This window comes from Epinephelus moara, chromosome 21 (genome assembly GCF_006386435.1).
Source record: "Epinephelus moara isolate mb chromosome 21, YSFRI_EMoa_1.0, whole genome shotgun sequence".
In the NCBI taxonomy this organism is placed as follows: domain Eukaryota; kingdom Metazoa; phylum Chordata; class Actinopteri; order Perciformes; family Serranidae; genus Epinephelus; species Epinephelus moara.
In genome coordinates, this window is record NC_065526.1 from 9,588,330 (window position 1) to 9,609,214 (window position 20,885).

General features: G+C 40.4%; 1 protein-coding gene across 1 annotated transcript in view; it reads left to right on the forward strand.

Annotated features, from left to right (window-relative positions):
- The window catches only part of eif2b3 (eukaryotic translation initiation factor 2B, subunit 3 gamma), a 50,936-nt gene that overhangs the window by 24,745 nt on the left and 5,306 nt on the right, over positions 1–20,885 (forward strand). Inside the window, exons 6-11 of the mRNA XM_050033545.1 lie at positions 6,296–6,385; positions 10,548–10,684; positions 10,935–11,125; positions 12,410–12,472; positions 12,639–12,787; positions 19,318–19,421. Of these exons, the coding sequence (XP_049889502.1) occupies positions 6,296–6,385; positions 10,548–10,684; positions 10,935–11,125; positions 12,410–12,472; positions 12,639–12,787; positions 19,318–19,421 (734 nt within the window). The remainder of the gene's footprint in view (positions 1–6,295; positions 6,386–10,547; positions 10,685–10,934; positions 11,126–12,409; positions 12,473–12,638; positions 12,788–19,317; positions 19,422–20,885) is intronic.

Sequence of the window (20,885 nt, forward strand, 5' to 3'; positions counted from 1 at the left end):
CTTGATTGCAGTAGTTGCTGCTAAGGGTGGCCCAACTAGTTATTAGAATAAGGGGGCAAACACTTTTTCACACAGGGCCATGTAGCTTTGGATTTTTTTCTTCCTCATTAATAAAACCCTTCATTTAAAAACTGCATTTTGTGTTTACTTGTGTTATCTTTGACTAATGTTTAAATTTGTTTGATGATCTGAAACATTTAAGTGTGGAAAACATGCAAAAAAGTAAGAAATCAGGAAGAGGGCAAACACTTTTTCACACCACTGTATATCAGTGCTGTTGTCTGCGAGTGGTCAGTGACGTCCAACCCACCAAATCATAAAGAATGCAGTGATGAGTGAGTGACTTTGCATTTGCAATAAAGCGCAGAGACGCATGGCGCGCTGAATCAAGGCTACGTAAAATGGAGGAGGTTGCATGCATATAATATGTCACAGAAAAGTGGCTTCCTTAAGTTTTTTCGTAGCACTGAAAGTAAAAAAAGTAGAGACAAACAGCCAAGTCAGTCAGGATGATGTGTGAAGGAAAATAAGTCAGACATCAGACGGCTGAAGTTAGTTTGATAATCACCTGTTGGACACATGTTTTTACCCAGCAGAGTCTGCAGTTATTTTGAGCTGAAGTTAGTTTAAAGATCACAACCAGCTTGATCCTCAATGGCTGAATGGCAGAGCTAACACTTTATTGCGACAGATCACTCCGCTGTAAAATGTGTTTTTGTCATGAAAGAAAAGCCAGAAGTCCTGCTCATTCCTTATACCTGTTCTTCCCCATGCTGCACCAGACTTGTTAGGCTTCCTGTTCCTACTCTTGCTATCTATCCCTCTCTCTTCCCGAAATTCTCCCTTCTGCCCACCCGCAGGTGCCAAACAGTGATGTCACATGCTGGGTGTTCCCATAAATTCCCCTTTAAGCCCACAATACACACACCTGGGGAATGTAGTATGAATAAATACATTTGACAAACACCCACAGAGCGTGTCTGTGTGTGCACGCACATGTGTTTTTATGCTTTTTTAATAAAATAGCTTAACACAGACGGACACACACACAGTTTGATTTATGGCTTTCAGCATCTGGTTGTAAAATGTGTGTGACCAAGCAATCCTCCTGAGTCACTCCAGTTATAAGCAAGCCTGGTGAAGAGAGGAAGAGAGCTGAAAGGAGAAAGCTGGAATTGTAGAAATAGTTTTTGATCAAAGAGAGAGGAAGGAAATGAACAGAGGAGGTAGAGGAAGAAAAGTGTGTGGCATCGTTCACTTTTCATTCAGTACCATGTAATTTTCAGTATCCTATCCTGGGTCACTGCACACAGCCCGGTCAAAAGTTTAGATACACTTTCTCATTCAAGTTCATAGGAAAGTGTGTCCAAACCTTTGACTGGTACTGTGTTTTAATTGACTTTATTATGTACACTCTAGACAGTGCTCTCTGCCATCATCATCATCATCATCAACGCACTAAATTAGGGAAGAATTACTCCTTCCTGTGAAGTTGCACACACCTGTGCCATCAATGTCGAGACACACTGAAGCTGTTCTGCCGGCTTGTGCTGGCCCAAAACTTTACTGAGACACGCTATGTAGATTTTGCCATTAATTTAACAGGCATTTGTATTTTATTCTTTTTTTGTCAGGCAAAAGCACAACTGACTCAGATGTTACCATGATAAGATATTAGCAGCAGTTGTAGCCTGACGTATCTCCACAGCGCTATGTCAGCAACAGAGAAAGGTCTGGAAGCACACATTATCATTCTACTATAGGGGACAAAATACTCTGGATTGTTTGTATTTCTTTAAAGTAATCACAGTCTTGGGTGGTGCTAAGCCCAGGATGCAGCGACAGTGCCCTTGCAAAATAGTGTCGGGGGGTAATTTGTTTTGGTGGTACATGAGAATTGTCATTAAAATGGCTCATTCTCCGCAAAAGAAAACGTCACAGAAAACAGTAACAGACGTTGAGTGTGTGATTCAACATTCACTAATTAGTGCCCAAGAGGTGACGCCTGGCTGTACTTCAGGGGTGGAGGAGAAAATCAATAGAGCATAGCATTGTAGTATTTTGAGTTGCAATATTGTATTGATACATAGACACCAATTTTCATATTATATAAACTTTTAATATTGCAAATTCTTATTAAACTTTTGGCAGCCTATTAGAAAAAGAAATTCAATGGCTTTTTCAGTCCACTTGATACACGCTGCAATAAAAAAATGACTGATGTGAGAAGAACAGACTGAAAACTGTATTTTATTAAATACAGTAGTTGTTGAGAACTTGTTCCTTTGGGGGCATAAATTGCAGGTAAAAAATCGCAATATATGTTATCACAATACTCAACACAATGTAAAAATTGCAAAATTAAAATCACAATAATATTGTATTATAACTGGAACTCTCTTCCACCTGAACTACAGTCTGCTACAACAGTGCTCTCTTCTGAAAGCAAACGCAAAACGCATCTTTTTTTTGCGAGCTTTTAGTTCAGTTTTTAAGTGTATTTTTATTTGTTTTAGAAGTTAGTACTAATCTGTTTTAAGTATAATGATAATAGCTTCTCATTTTGTTTGTTTTTATCATGTCCTTCTTGTTTTTGTGTATGTAACACTTTATTATCTTATATTTTATGTTTGTCATGCATGATGTATCTTAAGCACATTGAGTTTATGCTTGTCGTATGAAATGTGCTATATAAATAAAGTTGACTTGAGTTATGTAGCTTGATAATATCGTATTGAGAGGCCTCTGGTAATTCCCACCCCTACTATACTGTAGCTCTGCATGAATTCACTAGACACATTAAAACCACAGATGATTAGCTGGCTGTATGTGGCTCTTGCAGAACATTACTACCACAATATCACAGAAGCCTGTGTGAAGCGGCACATATCCAGTAAGTGTCACTGGTGCATGCTGCTGTCAGGGTAAAAAGATGTGGTAAAATCAACTCCAACTTGTCGTGTCAGAAAACGGATCAATATCAGGATCAATATCAGGCACGAGAATCCTGGGAGATGGAGTCTGGACTTTTCTGAGTTGTGTTCACAAGTTGTTTTATTCATGGTATATCTTTACAACAATTCACTGATATAACAAAGCCGACACAACTTATTGCACAATCCAAAACTTACTATTTGTCAGCATATAGGTTGTTAGCTCCAAGGTTGCTGTCCCTGTGACATTGTTGAAAACGGTAACACGCAGATAGCAGAAGGGGGGTGGAATGCCGGCCTAAATAGCCGGCCAGTGGCAGGTTTATAGCCACAGTCTACATCTGGTGAGTCAGACTGGCCACTGTTGTATTGTTACTGTGCAGGAGTACTTTGGTAACACCCATTCACAATGTTGGTCCTGTTGGCAAAGTAGTAAAATGTTCTAGCTTTGGCTACCACCCAGACTGTCTATTCATAACGTAGAATCTGAGATTTTTTTTTCAGGAGACCGTTAGTTTCCATTGATTTCACGTATGAAATTATGACTCGGCTCGCTCAGGTCTGAACATCACTGTGAACAGTAAAAATCATGTCTGCTTTTAATTTGGTTAAAGTTATGTTACCGTTGTGTGGTAACGAGACACAGACTTTTCAAATCAATCTGCTTTTACAACTTTAAAAAATGGAAATCACTGGAGCATGCTTTGAAAAATGGTTCGCAGTAATGGAGGGTATATGTGATTTGTATTAAATGGTCTAAAACATGTAAAAGCACTGGTGTGATCCTTTCAGGAACAATGCACCCCGCAGCTTTTATTATGTAATGATTGAAAGGGCAGAGGAAGAGGAGGAGAGGTAGTCAGAGAGGATGAAGGGGTGAGGGTGGATTTGTTTATTGAAACCTGGAGGATGAAATGGTTTTCTTTGGCTCTCGCTTCGTAAATGTCACATGTTCAAACTCTGCGTCCGTGTGTGAATATATGTGTGAATGAGTGAATGCATGACTGGGTGAGTGTGTGTCTGCGTGCAAGTGCCCCCCCAGTCAACATAAACCTGTCTAACTGGCAGCTGTCTCATGGCAGCAGCTCTGCAGGGCCACATCTACGGTAGCTGACAGAGGACAACAGACAGATATCACTATTCTCTGGCTTTTATGTGAGCCCATGGCGGCGTCTGGTTTTCATCACATGTTCCTGTCCTATGTGCAAAGCGGAGGTCAATTAAAAGGGCTCTGAGTAAATGAGAGGCAAACATAAAACATAAAAACAGCAGGTGATGAAAAGAATCAAAGCAAAATGTCCTCAAAGTAGCAGCCAGGGTGGTTGTAGGGTTAATCAGTGCATGTATGCCGTGCAGTGGGACACCACAAATGAATTTTATGATGAAAATTATCATGTTTTGTTTGTTTTTTTAACCTTGTGTGTTAAATGTCAGAGACAATCAGTGTTAATTTTGACGGCTATTTTAGTTTAGTCTTAGTCTTGAGATGAAAGTGCTTATTAGTCACATTTTAGTCATTTTTATCCTTCATAGTTTTAGTCAATGAAAACTCACGACATTTTAGGCAACTTTTAGCCACTTTTTCTTTATGTTTTCTTTTATCTTTAAACTAATCCAGTGAGGCTAATTCATGTATAAAAGTTTGCATAAAACTTTTATTGAGACAATTTTTTTCTACGACAACAAATCATTTCTCCACGCTTACAAACTTGCATTTCTCCAGCAGTTTTTGACATGTTTAAGGGATGAATTACAAGCACACACGTAGTCATCATCATTTGAGAAGCTCAACATCTCTCGTTTTATGGTCTCAAAAACTTTGACACCTTAGACAGCTAGAACTCAGACTTGTTGATCTCACTGTTAAGAAGCAGAGAAATAACTTCATTAAAGCCTGAATTCCTTCTTAATTGTTTAAACTGGCGTCCTCTCACAGAGTTAGTGATCAAAACTAAACTTTCAGCTCTGTCAGATAAAACTGCTGAGTTCAGACTGTTTACTTACAGCACAGCTACACTCACAGATAACTGAGCCTCCTGCCTGTCAAACCGCATCAAACCATAACCCTTCTTGAGTCCAGATCTGAGTGGAGTCCTCTGCTGTGTCTATCAGCTGTGAAGTCTGACGGCTGGTGGCTGCTTGCTTGACTGCCATTTAGCGGCTAATGAAACAGTTTTGCCAGCCTAACGTTTATGCGGGATTTAAAGATAATTACAGGCACGGCTGTTGGCTTTCGATGTCTGATAGTCCACAACTAACATTTTCGTCACGTTTCGTCTCATCACTTTATGTGAAGATCGATTTTTAGCTCATCATCATCTCGTTTTCCTCTTGGAAAAAAGGGGCTTTGCTGAAAAAATTTCGTCATTGTTTTCATAAATGAAATGAACACTGGAGACAATACAACCCTTGTCCCTACTACTTAGCCCTTACTCCTCCGTTTCACATGTAGGGACAGGATGTCCTGATTCTTGTTGGGATAGAGGGTTGCTTAATGGCCCTGCTGACGGAGGTTATTCCGGGGCACTCCAAACTGAGTGTAATGTGAAATCATCTGCAACATGGTTGCACAAGCAACAAAAGAAACCCACAAATATATATATATTTTTTTCTTATACAATAACCATCATATTATTTTAATGTGGTTTCAGTGTATTATGGTCCTTTTCCATATAACAAGCACAACAAGAAAAAATAGCTAGTAGTATGCTGATGTCTCAGCAGCTAGCTCGCTAACCTTACATTGTCATTGCTGATTTGCGCATGATAGTCCCGCATTTTGACATATTTTCATGCAGCTTTGATGGCATGTGACACCCAAAATTGAACTCAAGTCCAGCAGGGATTTTGCTGCACTTGTTAACGCCCCTCTAATATCAACGCAGACTGGCAGAGAAGGAGTATGGGTTACTAACAAGCAACACTAGTGTCCTGGTGACAAAACAGTGTCCATTCTTATTTGATGACTTGTTTGACTGATTGATAGCCTGAAACATGAGCTGTGAATAAATCATGAATGTCCATGCTTTCCTATCTCCATCAGATAAATGGCATTGTTATTGTAATAATACCATTACTGCCATACTTATGTCAGTTTATGCTATCGACGACAACTACTGATGACGTAACAGGGTCTTAATGGTTGGTGGATTGGGGAAAGTTACCACCTCTGTCTCTTGTAACTCTGTTCAGCGTGGCAAAAAGGCACTCGAAGAAGAGGAGAGATAATGGGATTGAGTCTGTGCCTTTTTAGTGCTGTGTGAGTTCTTGTAAAGCATAGTAACTTTATATGTAAAAGTCAATTTTGATATGATTTTCCTCTCTTGACTCTGTGTCTGCCTCTGTCTGTCTTTTACCTGCAGACATCCCAGGATGCACATCAAAACAGGCCTCGTGGACGCTCACCTCTACTGTCTGAAAAAAGCTGTGGTGGACTTTCTCGTTGAAAACAAGTGAGTAAATACATGAATGACGATATAATTAGACAATTGCCTGTCCAACTTTAAATTTTCTTTTGACAAAATACTTTAAAATATGGCCAGTTTGTGTCTGCAGTCTGAGCAGTATGGGTATGAAGTACATGCACACACTTGGACATGAACCCACACAGTCAAACAGACATTCACATTCGCAGCTTAATCTGTAGCAAGTGTTAAACATGGTTACATGGTGTGTAAAGCTTTGAAAGGTCCTGTTAGCAGGGTATTCTAGCGAGGTGTTAATTTGTTTTACTATGTGCCACTGAGGCAGGCTGTTAGGCCTTTAGCCTCTGAAGTGAAGCAGTGTCACGGGGAACCCTCTGGAGCCGCCCGGGTAATACATGCATGGTTAGACTGGTCAGAATAATCAAAAGATCTATATGATATGAGGTTGTATTACAGTGTTTTGCACTTAGGTTTACTTTATTACATAATAGTATTAGGAAGGGGTGCAACAATACAGTCCCCTCATGATTCAGTTTAATTCACAAAAGGCCTCATGGTTTGATACACTCACATAATGTTAATAGAGTATGAATGAAAATGAAATATTGCCATAGAAAATTCATTCCTTTAATTTAATGTAGTTTTTACAAGCTTTATAACAGATGCATTAACAAGAGTGTTAACATAGTCAGAGCAAACATTGGAACGTGTTAGGTTAAAAATGCTTCAAACTACTTTGTCATTTCCAAAGTAACGATGGTAATATAACATTTAGAGGTGGCGTGATGCCAGGAGAAGAAGGGAAATAAGGCAAAGAGAGTTTCAGATTAGTCGGGGAATCAGTCTGTCTGAGCTGCTTGTCATCACAGCAAACATCAGGTGAGGACCTCATACTGTAACTGCAGCATGCTCACTATGGGATTCCCTAAAAACATGATACTTCACCAGGATGGGCGGGGCGTAGCGGTGCATGCTGCGGTGAGCTCCGCAACCATCTCAGCACATGCACCGAGTTAACGTTCATACTATATAACCTGATGATGATAAACTTGATGATTTCTGGTCTGTTTGTAAGAAAACAGACCAGAAATCATCAAATTAGTTATTTTGGTTTGATGAAAATGAGAAGTTGGACTCAGCGGCAAAGTATGGGCTTGTTTTATTTCTAAAGCTCTGAAAATTAGGCAAACTAGACTGAATAATACACACAGTTGAAAGTGTACAGAATATACTATCCATGTTTTCCCATGATTTGAGACCGTTTGGGCAGGACCTTTATAAAATACTACATTGATATCAGAATACTAACTCCCTGTCTGAGTAGATTTCTGTTGTTGCACATAATTTAGTCCACCTAAATGTTAATATATATTAGCACTATTTCATTACATTTCCCAGTATAACATTATGATGATTAATTTGAGAATTTATCAGCAATTTGGTCATTTGAAAATCTGCAGGGAAGTCTAGTTGCAGCTGCGGCCATGTCATTAGTAGAAGAAGCAAAAACCTAAGTGTCTTCGTAAAAAAAAAAAAAAAAAAAAGAATAAGAAATCGGCTGTGTTTAAAGTCACAGTTAGGCATGAGGTCTCCTGTACGTTGATCCTTTGGTTCAGAGATGACTCAATGTGAGCGTATGAGACCATGCATCAGATACACACAACACTTTGAATGATGCAGGATGTAAGGTACTTCCCTGGTCTGCCCTCTAGATGATGTTTAGTCAGAGGAAGTCTTACCTCATCTCTTCCTGACCATTAATAATACAACGTAAGAGTGCTGACAAAAATATCAAGCGTGTTTGATAACGACGGGATTAAATCCAGATGCATTCCAGACAAGGTTGCGAGCTAAAGAACAGCATGGCGCCGAGCTTCTCAAAACAGGGTGGTGAGGAGACTTTGCCAACATGTGTATTCTGAACATATTTTGGAAATGGTCCCATTGAAATGTGGGCGCTTGGCTAAAGGTTGGATTGTGGAAATCTGTCATTGCCCAGTTTTAAATCTGAACAATTTGACATGGAGTGGCTGGTTTTAGTTGACACATAAATAAATCCAAGGTCAATCCAACAAACACAAATCCCTCAGCAACACTCCATCTCTTCACCCCGGCTGAATATTTTGGTCAAGGCGAGAGATACACTTGAAAATTTGCCGCAAAGATGTAGATATAAATCTTACGTCATTACATCACTAATGCACCCTCTCCCACTGCCATATATCATCGCTGTTGTCGGATGACTCATTTCTTTCTTCGGCTCTTTTCTTGGACTTTCTTTTAACAGCTCCTCTCTCTCTCTCTCTTCCTTTCTCCTCCGTGCTCTCTCTGTCTCTTGCTCAAGGAGAGAAATGGACAGAGTAACTGTTGTTTTTCTCCTGTCATTCAGATGGAAATTCTAATCTCCCTTTAAAAAGAAAGTAAGAGAGGGCAAGTGAATGAGGGGGGTGTGGGGTGGTGGAGAGGAACACTGAGCACAGTGCAAAGAGAAGGAGAAAGAAATTAAGACGGGGAAGTTACCTCCTGGTTTATAGAGACAGAGAGAGACTTGAAGTCATCGTAAGAATCTTCGGCGCTAGTTGTCACGACCTGTTTTTATTAAGATGTACATTCAGTAACAATAACTGCAATGTACATCATTTTCTGAATCTTTTTTCATTACTGTTTTTAATGTTTCTTCAGTCTGCTCAGTTGACTTCCTGTTTGCAATTACTCCCTAAGATAACACAATCACTGCTGTAAAGGTAATATAGATGTATATACAGCTAAATTGTAGCCTGGATAAATGCTGAACTCTAACTGACTAGATGGGTGTTCGTTCATTTTACCCAAAGTCTGATGTCACTCTCTAAATCATTATGTTACCAAGACATTAGTGTGTTGTGGATTTAAACATGTAGTGCACGAACGTGACCTGCAGCAGCCAAAGGTTTAATCAATTTATCCGTTTTAGGGTTTCTCTTTCTGCAGGTTAGTGACAGTTTCTGGCTGAACCTTGACCTTTTCCTCTCTGTAGATACTGAGTAAGATGTTGAGCACAAACAGCAGCAAATCCAGAGGAAAAAGCGTGGAGACAATTCATTGCAAGGTCACGGCAAATGCGTTAACCACCTCAAACTGATTTCCTCACTTGCTCATTTAGGCTACATCCACACCAGTATGTTTTCATTTTAAAACACATAACTACTGCTATATTTATGCCTCGCTCCCACACTACACTGGTGTATTCGGACCCATTAAAGAGGAGACTTCTGGGGTGCCCACTAGCTCACCAGATAGAGCAGGCACCCCATGTACAAAGGCTGGGTTCGATTCCAACCCAAGACCCTTTGCTGCACGTTATTCCCCATCTGTCTCCCCCTTTCACACTATAGCTGTCCCATCAAATAAGGGCAAAAAGCCCCAAAAGATATCTTAAACGTAGACTTCTGAAAATGCTGCTGGCCCCTATTTTAGTTTAAAAACTTTCTGGTTTCAGTCCAGACGGGCAGAAACATAAACTTTTGAAAGAGCTGACAACTCATGTTCGCCACACGCTGGCTCCTTCCAGTCACGATGTGTCAAACCCAAACATCTGTGATTTCATTATTTTTGTGTGGGTACTTATTCCCCATTGCCATGGCTTCCTCTGGATGGATAATGCTCATGGCACTGCTGATATTTCGCCATATTTTGCTTTCCAACATCTTCCAATCCATATTTTCCGCTGCCTTGAGTTGACCATCCTATACTCGTTTGTTACTTTCAGTAACAGTTCCACCACATTGTCGGTCATAGCAAAGACATCAGTGGCCTTAGTTCCTCTGTATTATTTTCTGTAACTAGGCAACTAACCATAGAGTAGACAATCTGCTTCCTGTTTACATATGCACAAGCATACGTGAATGGTCATGTGATATGCATTTTCATGTGTGTTAATATGGACAGAGAGATTATTTCTGTAATGCTTGTGTGTAAGGAGATCGTTTTCATATTTAAACCCCATTTTAAGATGAAACCGTAGTATTGTGGGTGTAGCCTTCACTCACAGTTACGCATTCTCTACCAAGTGACCATTAGGAAGTGTACCATTATGTACCATACATACCAGGATCATTACTTTCCTCTCATGTGTGATGCAGATGACTTCGTAGGATGTTTAACGTCATGTCAGAAACGATTTTTAATCTTTCCTCTTCTTGTATCGTAGGTCTATCTCTTCAATTCGGGGTGAGTTGGTACCATATTTGGTTCGGAAACAGTTTTCCAAAACAACCCACAGTCCAAAAATCAAAGATGACACAGAGGATCAGAACCAGAAAATGAGTGACGGCACCACAAACCACGGTCAGTGTTTGCACAGCCACAGCAGTGTAACCTGTGTAGAATGGCTTTGGATCTTATTCATGAGCCATCAGCATGGGGAATATCTATGTTTGACTGTTGCAGTAAATGAACACTGAACAAGTTGATTAAAAAAGGACAACTTTGCCTAATAACAAGGTATACAGAAAATCCCAACTAGTGTGTATTTGTCACGATTTTAACTCCCCACTCTGCTCCTCCTGCCTTGCTTCTGTCCCTCTTTATGGTCCAGAGCTCCTCATCTCATCACGAGACGAGCCTCTCCTCCAGCTGGCCCAGGAGCGCTCCTGTTGGAACGACCACCGCGGTGACATGAGTGAGGCTTACCATGGAGGAAAGCTCCGCTGTTATGTTCACATTGTCGACCAGGGCCTTTGCTACCGTGTTAACACTTTAGCTGCCTACATCGAAGCAAACCGACTGGTAAGTCAGACGTTAGCCTGCTCCCTCCAGGGTTTTTGTTATATACGCATTTTCAAATGTGCATGTTCTGTTTTTACAACAGGTTTGTGCATTTATCTGTTTATTTTTATTATTATATTTTTTTGTTTTGTTTTGTTTTGTTTTGTTTTGTTTTGTAATTATTAGACGTTATCATTCTCTGGTTCCAGCCTCTTAAATGTGACAATTTGCTGTTTTTCTTTGTCAAACGTGACAGTGAATTGAATATCTTGATATTTTGGGCTTATAATCTGTCCAAAAGAGCAAATTTCAGACGTCGTGTGGACTCTACGAAATTTGAGAATTCTAGCTTTGATCGGCCCGAAAAATCAGGCCCAACCGTACAAAAACCCACATCACTTCTGTCCAAGCCTGACCCAAGCTAGAACCAAGGCAGCAGTTTTCACCCCAAACCCAATTAAAATGCCGAATTTCCACTGTAAAAAATAATAATTGAATATATAAAATATTAAAACATTCATTACAAGCTAAAGTCACCTAAGATATTTTCAGTGCATTAAAACACGTTTGTGACATGGGGTGCCTTCATAAGTAGCCACTCTGAGGACTGGAGCTCAGTCTGGCACAAATTGGACGGTTCATAATTTCAGGTCGCACACACAAACATGTTCCTACACTCGTGGCTGAGGCTACCAGAAAAGGACCCACCTGCTACTCCATTAACCATTCACACACACTCACACAGTGATGGTATATCAAGAGCATGTAAGGGTTCAGTATCTTGCCCATGTGGACTGGAGGAGCTGGGGATCGAACTGCGGATCCTCCAATTAGTGGACGACCTGTTTTACCTCCTGAGTCACAGCGTAGTGAAAATGAAACACAAGCGTTTTTTAATTCATATCAAAATCGAACACTCTAACGCAAGGAAATTGGCAAGAACGTAACCAGATTCAAGCCCAGGGGAATGTTGAGAAATTACAGCCCTGCCTGAACGTGGTGGGTCGGGTCAAATCAGGTTCTTACAATGAATCAAAGCTCTGTTTTGAATGTCATTTTTTCTCAGCCTTTAAAATTTATGGACTAATTGATTCATGGAGAAAATAACTGGTAATAGTATTGTCTCTTCCGCATCTTTTGAACCCTCTCATTCGTGTGTTTTGCCATTTTAAAAGCAGAATTTCATTCTTATTTGAATGTTACATACTTCGCCCAGTGACTCAGTTCCTCTACAGGAATCATCAAACTTATCAGATAATCTTTCTAATATTTTAATTTCATGTCTAACTGAGTTCTCTCTATTAGGCCCCAAAGCTGGTTGAGGAGCCAGCAGTCCACTCGTCTGCTGTCATTTCTGAGAGATGTCAGGTAAACATAATATAGCAGAACTACTACTATAGTCTCTTTTATCTCTCTCGTAGTCTAATATGAGCTTGATCTTAATTGGAGAGGCCTTTGGATGTATTTCTGTCTGAGTAATATTACCGTTTGTGTGTGTGTGTGTGTGTGTGTGTGTGTTTGCTCTCCCCATTAGATGGGATCAGACAGTATCATTGGAGCACTGTGCCAGGTAGCAGATAAGACTTCCATAAAGAGGTCCACCATCGGAAACTCCACCACTGTAAAAGAGAAGGTCAAAGTCACCAACTCTATCATAATGCACGGGGTTACCATCGAGGAGGGGTGAGAACACACACATCTGTACACACACACATGCACACACTTGTTGATAACATGGACTTTGAAGTGCTTTGGCGTACAATTAAATTTTGTCTAAAACCTTCGAGGCATGTTTATGAATTAAAGTTCTAATCCTCTTGTCGGCTTTTGTTAGGAGCTCAGTCGGTACATGCACACTGTGTGTGACAAAGCCGTGGAATTTAGTAAACAAAGATTTCAAAATAAGATGAGCCGTCTTTTGTTGCCAGGAAAAACTTGTCCTTGCATCATCCCCAAAACCACTAAACGTCTTTCCCTTCATCTGTTAACACTGTGTGGGTTTCACATGTGAAAGCAGCGGTGTGCCTTCATTCACTGGGTGTCTTTCCACTGAATTTTCTAGGTACTCCTATGTGTGTGTGTGTGTGTGTGTGTGTGTGTGAGGCAGATGCTTGTGGATGTGTGTGTCCGTTGATGGGAGGTGTAACAGGTTTTGTTTTCTGAGCTCTATGGGGTCAAACAGGGAGCGCTGAGTTAACAATGCATCTATTGGTGTGCAACCAGCCAGAGACCAGTTCCAAACAAACACAAAGCTACTGAACTGAAACACACAACATTCATATATTTTATTTAGCCGCTAATTTACTCGCCTACACCGAGATTCCCACTGGTTATGGAATTTGTGGAACACTGGGGGGGCTTGAAAGGTGTTTTGCAGACGGCAAACGTCTGAGCTTATTGGTAATTTCTCTTAGGAAGTAAGCAGCACTGACATGATTAACTGATCAGTTTCATCAATAACAGCTGATCAAATGCCAGATCATGTATCGATATCCAGTTTGATAATCTATTTAGTCATTTTTATTAGCTTTAAAGGGACAGTTCACCCCCCAAAAATACATATCTTTCCTCTTACCTGAAGTGCTGTTTATCAGTAGATTGTTTTGATGTGAGTTGCCGAGTGTTGGCGATATCGGCCGTAAAGATGTCTGCCTTCTCTCAAATATAATAAAACTATATGGCACTCGGCTTGTGGTGCTCAAAGCGCCAAAAATATAACATTTGTAAAACTCAACAGCAATGTTTCTCTCCAGAAATCATGACCCAGTTACTCAAAATAATCCACAGGAACTATTTTCTTTCTACCAAACTGCTACTTCTTCTACCACCAGCTGTATCACCGCGTAGAGGTGTGTATCTACTCATGGATATAAGGCTCATGCTTGTGACAGCGCAAAATGCAAACATTATTGCGGTCTTCCTTGGCTGAGCTTGAACATTAGTTAGCTCAGTGGTGCCAGGTGAGCTAGCAGTAGGTGCACGCTTCCTTCTGTGCAGTGATACAGTTATTAGGTGTAGTTTAATAGAAAGAAAATAGTTCCTACCTGAAACTGCTCACAACAAGGCCTGTGGATTATCTTGAGTAAGCGGGTCACGATTTCTGGAAAGAGACATTGCTGTTGAGTTTTTCAAATGTATTTTTTTGGCATCTCCAACAATCTAGATTGATAAATAGCACGACAGGTGAGAGGAAACATTTCTGCTTTTGTTTTTGGGGTGACCATCCCTTTTAGGTTGGATGATATTTACAGCTAAATATGCAGTATTCAATATTCATTTTATGGCTGCAAAATTCCATCAACTGGAAATGTTGTAGGTTTCCTCTACATCATTTCCCAAAATTCAACCCAACATATTCGATATCCTGCAAAACATTGTGTCCTCGACATTGGAAATAATATTCTGAAGAAAGGCTTTGAAGAAAGTTTGGCTGCACAGCGTGAGTTTACAAAGCCTGACTCACCAGCAGGGTTAGGGAGGTTTCAGGGAATACTCAGCATTTGTTGATTTCATCTTCATAAATCTAAAGATTTGTTTTCCTTTTCCAAGTTATATTGTTATAATTTGAATAAGTTATTTATTTATTGGCTAATTAAGATGGTTGTTAGACATAATATCCAACAGAAAACAGAAATTACCAAACAACCAAAGAATGTGCTAAAAATTGAACAAATGTGCTGCTTTTCCTCGTTGGAATCAGCAGTGTAAAACAAGCTATTTACGTCAGTGCAACTTCTCTTCAACTGAAATATCACCTCAAGTGAACCAGGAGGGATTTTCAATTCCAAATTTGATGAGGAAACTTTTGAAGACCGTGCAGGATGTAGCAGATTTGCAACATCATGATTTTGCTTGGGGGCAAAAAGCCCCATTCTTTATATTGATGCATCATGATCCGCCACATTATTTCCCTCAGTCTAAATGAAGTCCTATCTTATCTTATTGCACATTATGATTGTCAAATGCAGCAAGTAAAGTGGTCAAAATTGACGGCTTTGTTGCAACAAAAGAAGACTCATACAGAGAGCACCAGCAGCCACTGTAGAATTAGCATGTAGATTGATCTGCTCAGTCTCTTAGCCAGGAACCCCGGTGGAAAGAGACTCATCTTGGCCTCAAGTCTGGATTTTAATGCACTCATTCACTGGCTCCTTTTCTTTTATCTCAATTTCTTACTCCTCCCTCTCTTTTCTCTCCATCAAGGCCTCAACGCCATCTCTCTCCTCTCTCTCGCTCTTTCTGTCTCTTTCCACCTCTTCTTAAGCCTTTCAGGGACCCCAGCCAGCCAGCATGGGGACCCTCATCATGCCCATGTAGGTGCACGCACAAAGGCATGAAAGAACGAGAGAGACGGGAGAAGAGAAGAAAGAAGCGAGGGGAAAGCAAGCCAGCCCCGCAAGAAAGAAATTGCAATTCTTTCTTTTCTTTTCTTTTTCTTCTTTTTTTTTGAGGACATAAGAAGGAAGGAGAAAGAAGGAAAGAAAGAGCCAGTGTGAGGGGATTAGCAGACCCCGGCCATGTCGCAGAAACCCCTCGCATTTCTGGTTTCTTTGTTTGGAGCTGACCAGAACTTGTTGACAAAGCGCTGCGTGTTTGGGAAGGGGGATAGTAAGGGTCAACTTTACAGGGGGGTTGGCACAGGAGGTGGGGGTTGGTGTGTGTGTGTATGTGTGTGTGTGAGAGGGAGGATGGGGGGGGGGGGTCATGGCAAGGAGGAGCCCTGGTGTTAGTAATTAGTGGTGTTTCAGCTCCGAAGCTTCTTTGGTGGTCTCTCTCTCCCTCTCTCTCTAATGTTACAAAACTCTGAATCTTGTAATCTCCCATCACCAACTACCACCACCACCACCTCCTAGGTAGTCACTCACACACACATCCACACACTCCTTTTTCCCTCTCCCTCCAGGCCTAACCACCTGAATAGAATGGGCCAATACAAACCTGTCTGTGTGTGAGGTGCGGAGGGCCAAGTGTGTGTGCGTCACTGACTGGGCAAGACCAACATGTGTTCTCCACCGGGCTCCCCAAGCTACTGAAGCACACATTCTCTAACCCACACACTCACACATACACGCCCTCTACGGTTAGCCGACACAGGACACACAAGACTGTCTGTGTCTCCCCTCCAAGAATTTTATGGTGATGGTTTGGCTGAATGTGAGCATGCACGGTGGGTTGGCACTGCCAGCTCAGGTGGGACTGTAGCGTGAGGCCAACAATGTCTGAACACACACACACATGTGCACACAGCGCTGGCGGCTGTTCTTCTTTAATATAAATGCTAATTTCACGTCATTAAGTTCAGTTGATTGGATGTGTTTGAGTCTTCGGAGCAGGTGGGAGGATTCCTGAATGTTCCTACTGTCACTTTGACCTCCAGTATGGCACTCGCTCCTCAGCTGTGCGAGTGGAGACGCTTGACAGCCAACAAGGGAAGGGTGTAGCTGTACTGGGCAGCTCCCAGTATGAATATTCCTAACTGTGTTTGCGTGCCCGTGTGTGCGTGTGTACATAAGGTACGAGGGAGAAAACAGAAGTTGAACCATAAACATGTTTGAATCTCCAGCAGGCCCAAAGAGCAAATAGCAGAGTCGGAAAATTCTGTTTTAACACCACCAAACTTATCCCAGCAAAATATTAATCTTTAATTACTCGAGAGTTTACAAACTATCAGTTGGTACCAGAAATGAGTCACTGGTTCACCACTTTCAGGCCCGTATGAAGTAAGTCAAGGTTCACAGATATTGTTGAGCGGCTGTGAAGGTTTCATTATTGATTAATCTGTTAATTTTTTTTAACTTGTACCATAAAGTTTAAACAAACACTGAACGTTAAACCTTAATCAAGGATTGGGTTATTACAAATCTGTTGTGTGAGGGTACAGTCACACATGAGCGAAATTAACAAAGGCAAATATTCTACTCCTATCACCTGCCATTCAGTGCAAGCAAAGGGATGAATAAAACTTTGGCTTCGGGGGGCAAAGCAAATTTGCATCTTTGCGTTGTGTGAAGTGAACTTTGATGAACTTTTAGTTGCAACCTCAACCAGTAGCACAGGAGTATGTGTGGAGAAGACATTGATTGCTGTCATGTCTAACCAGCTGATATTGTATGATACTGGCCATGGAAAATACAAATTGCCCCACATGAGAGATGCTCCCTGACTGGCAGTCAGCTGGGAGACAAGCATGGAACATATGAAAATGGAATCTGTACCAATTACATCATACTTTGCTTTATTAGCAAGCTAACAAACATTAGCTACTAAGCTAGCTTTCCATTTCCATCACATCAGGCACTATCCACATTCAGCACGAATATCGCCTCGGCAGGCAACGGCCACTCATGTTTGACTGTGCCTCTAGACTGTATTATTGTTTTAGCTAGGTGTACCTAATAAACTGGCATGTGAGTAATATTATCACAATCTAGAGTTTTAAATTTCGATACTGATATATCAATTCTGAATATTTGAAATGGTTTCAGTTCTCATTTTCCGCAGTATTGATCCACAGTGACACAAAGCTGCGCTTTCTTGCTCTTTTGTATTGTTATCATTTACTACAATTATTCTGCTGTTCTCTGCTACTAAACATGAACAGAAAACGTCTCACTGATATGTTTTAGCCTTGTTACATTTATCTTTTAATAAAAATTGAAAATGTTATGCTGTTAATGTTAGTTCTCCCTATGGAAATGACAGTATCATGACAACACCGTTCGATATTATACTTTTATAAAATGTAGTTCTCAATACCTCTTTTAATGCCATGACAAAAAGAAAGAAAGTCCTAAGCACACAAAATAGGATCATTTTTTCTTTTGCTTGTGGCTCTGCCTCTAGTCAGAGAGAAAGCTGTAAAAGCCACAGGTTAAGAACCAGTTGATTGTCTTCCCCATTGTTTCATCTGTGCAGACTTGGGTTGAAAATCAGACTCTAAATTGTTTTTTTGTTTTTTTTAACTACTTTCAGTATTTTTGAATGTGTAATTAACAGCGGTCGAATGGTTTTAAACGTATCGTAAAAGCATCAAGGTATCGATACCTTTGGCAGCCGTGCATGTAAGTGTATACAGTATGTAATATAGCCTTTAGAACAGCAGTTCCCAATCTTTTTGACTTCTGATGCCTTAAAATAAGCAATATCTTCTTGTGACCTCACATCACTGCTTATGGCCTTAATGTGGAAGTGAGTTATGAGCATCTCCACCAGTAAGTGATTTTCCCCTCTCAGAGTGTTTCATTTGAAGTCCTAAAGAGGTATTAACGATTCCACAAGGAGGAAAAAGTTGCAAAAAATAAACTTTATAAGCATGTGATGGATTCTTTTTTCTTTCTATTCCCTTTTATTATCTTGTGACCCCTCAGGTTTATGTTGGGACCCCATGGCTAGTCCTGACTTGAGTTTCACTTGGTTCACACTTTAATAAATACTTGACAAAATCAAAAAAAGACTTGGAACTCGACCTGAACTCGTGACTAGATCTCAAGCCTTTTCACCTGAAAATACTCAATACCTTCCCCCAGGGCAAAAGAACAACTTTATTTAAAAAGCTTGACATGAATCTTTTTATTTCATTAAGACACAAAACATGCAACAACATACAATATCATTTTAAAGGGAGAAAAGGTTTACAGAAAGTGTCTTGGAAACTTGGGTAGAGAAAGTTATTGATGTTTTTTACAATATAAGATGAGTTATATGCAGCAAAACAGGACAGAAAGAAACTTAGTCCTGTTGTGGTTATTAATGATAATAATGATAATACATTTTATTTATAGATCGCTTTTCATAGTACTCAGACACTTTACATCATGAAATACAATGCAGTAAAATACACACATCATTCACACATTGATAGGGCTATATGCTATAAAACTGCAATGTCGGTATACTTTTTTATGACTAGTTGCAGTCACACTTATTTTGACAAACTTGTTTGAACAAACATAATCATTTTAAAAAGCATTGGTGATTTTTGTGAAGTTAATATATTTTTACACTGGTGTTTAAATGGCATTGTATTTGGGGATGAGCACATTTTGACTTGATTGGAACTCAAAAATCAAAGTTAAGGACTTTGGACTTGCGACTTGTGTGCAAAGATTAGTGACTGGCAAAAACAATGACTTCTTTCCACTTATGTTGGGTGTCATTGCTGTCAAAACTATTGGAGGAATATGATTAATGTAATTTGTGTGTGCCATTTCCAGGTGTAATATCCAGGGCAGCGTGATCTGCAGCAACGCTGTCATCAGCCGAGGAGCAGACCTCAAGTACTGCCTGGTGGGGAACGGACAACGGATCGAACCAGAGGGTGAGGAGCATAAATACACGCACAAAATAACGGCCCCAAGATATTTAATTCAGCTAATTTCTCCTCATAGTAATTGCCAGCACATGATGCCTTGCTCAACAACCTCTCTCGTTTCATTACCCAGGGAAGCTTAAAGTACATTTTAGGCATTTGAATGTGGCAACACAAATAAAATCCACTGGATACTGAAGGAAAGTACAGAATAAACAAAGTAACACCTTCCATTATCACACCATTCAGGACAAAAACGTAACAAATGAACGCTATCTGTTAAAGCCCCTGGCACTTCTCCTTGGCTGACTCAGTTAAGGTGTTAATGTATGTGTGTGGTATCTGTGTGTAAGTGCCAAGTGTTGAAGCCAACTAGGAAAGTTTCTTAATTCTGAAGTCTGTGTGATAGAGAGATTTGTCAGAGATTTTTTTTTTTATTTCCTTAATCCTCTTGTCCCCGAAGCTAGCTGTTTGTGTGTCTGTGTGTGTGCGCGCGCGCGCATGTGTGTGTGTGTGTCACATTGATGGAGAGGTTAGAGAGCAGGGCCAGAACAGGACCACCCGGAATTCAACAGCAGCAGCCTCCAGCCACATCCAACACTCACACACACACACACGCACATATAGAGAAAGAGAGAACGCGCTCGGCTTCCAGACTGAGCAGCCTAATTGAGTGAACAACAGGGTGCTCTAAGTAACAACAGTGTGAAGTTGAGCTAAACTCGCTTTAAAAAATGTTTGAGACTTTTGGAGCATCCACTGAACGATCGCTGCATCAAAACCGATCTCCGCTTTAGCTTTTTTTTTTTTCTTTTTTTTTTTTTTTTATTGGCAAATCTTTTCCCACTGGCCAGCAATGAGCTGCTAACATTATGTTATTGAACACTGGAAACTTGGACTCCTGGTTGCATAGTTGTTTTGCATACACTGTATAGCCAAAGTTCAGTCGCACAATTGCAAAGTTCCAAACTGTGTCTGTGATGGACAGAATATCTCTATTACTGTTGGTGTCACATGGAGATGTCGCTCTCACACACTGTTGTTTTCATTGTAGATTTTTTCTTTGATTATTGTTTCATTGAATGCCATTTTAATAGACATTTTAAAAAGGATCTACTGTATATAGTCAAGTGAAATGTATTATTCAAATAACCCCAAACCGCAAGTGTTTCCTCAGAGGGCTTCACAGTATGTACAACATACAGCAGTCTCTTATTCTCAATGTGGATTCAGGAAACAAAACGGGGAAGAAACCCCAGAAAGAGCAACAGAAGAACGACCCCTCTTCCAGGCCCTGAAGAGTAGATATAACCACGCAGGTTCCTGAATCGCCATGTTGTTCATAATTATAGAAATTTGGCGCATTAACTTTTTGGCACATGCGGACACATGTGGTGGATATCAAACTCCATTTCATCCTGAACAGAGTAAGAGGGAAGTAAAAACAAACCTAAAAGATTTTTTCCTCTTTTT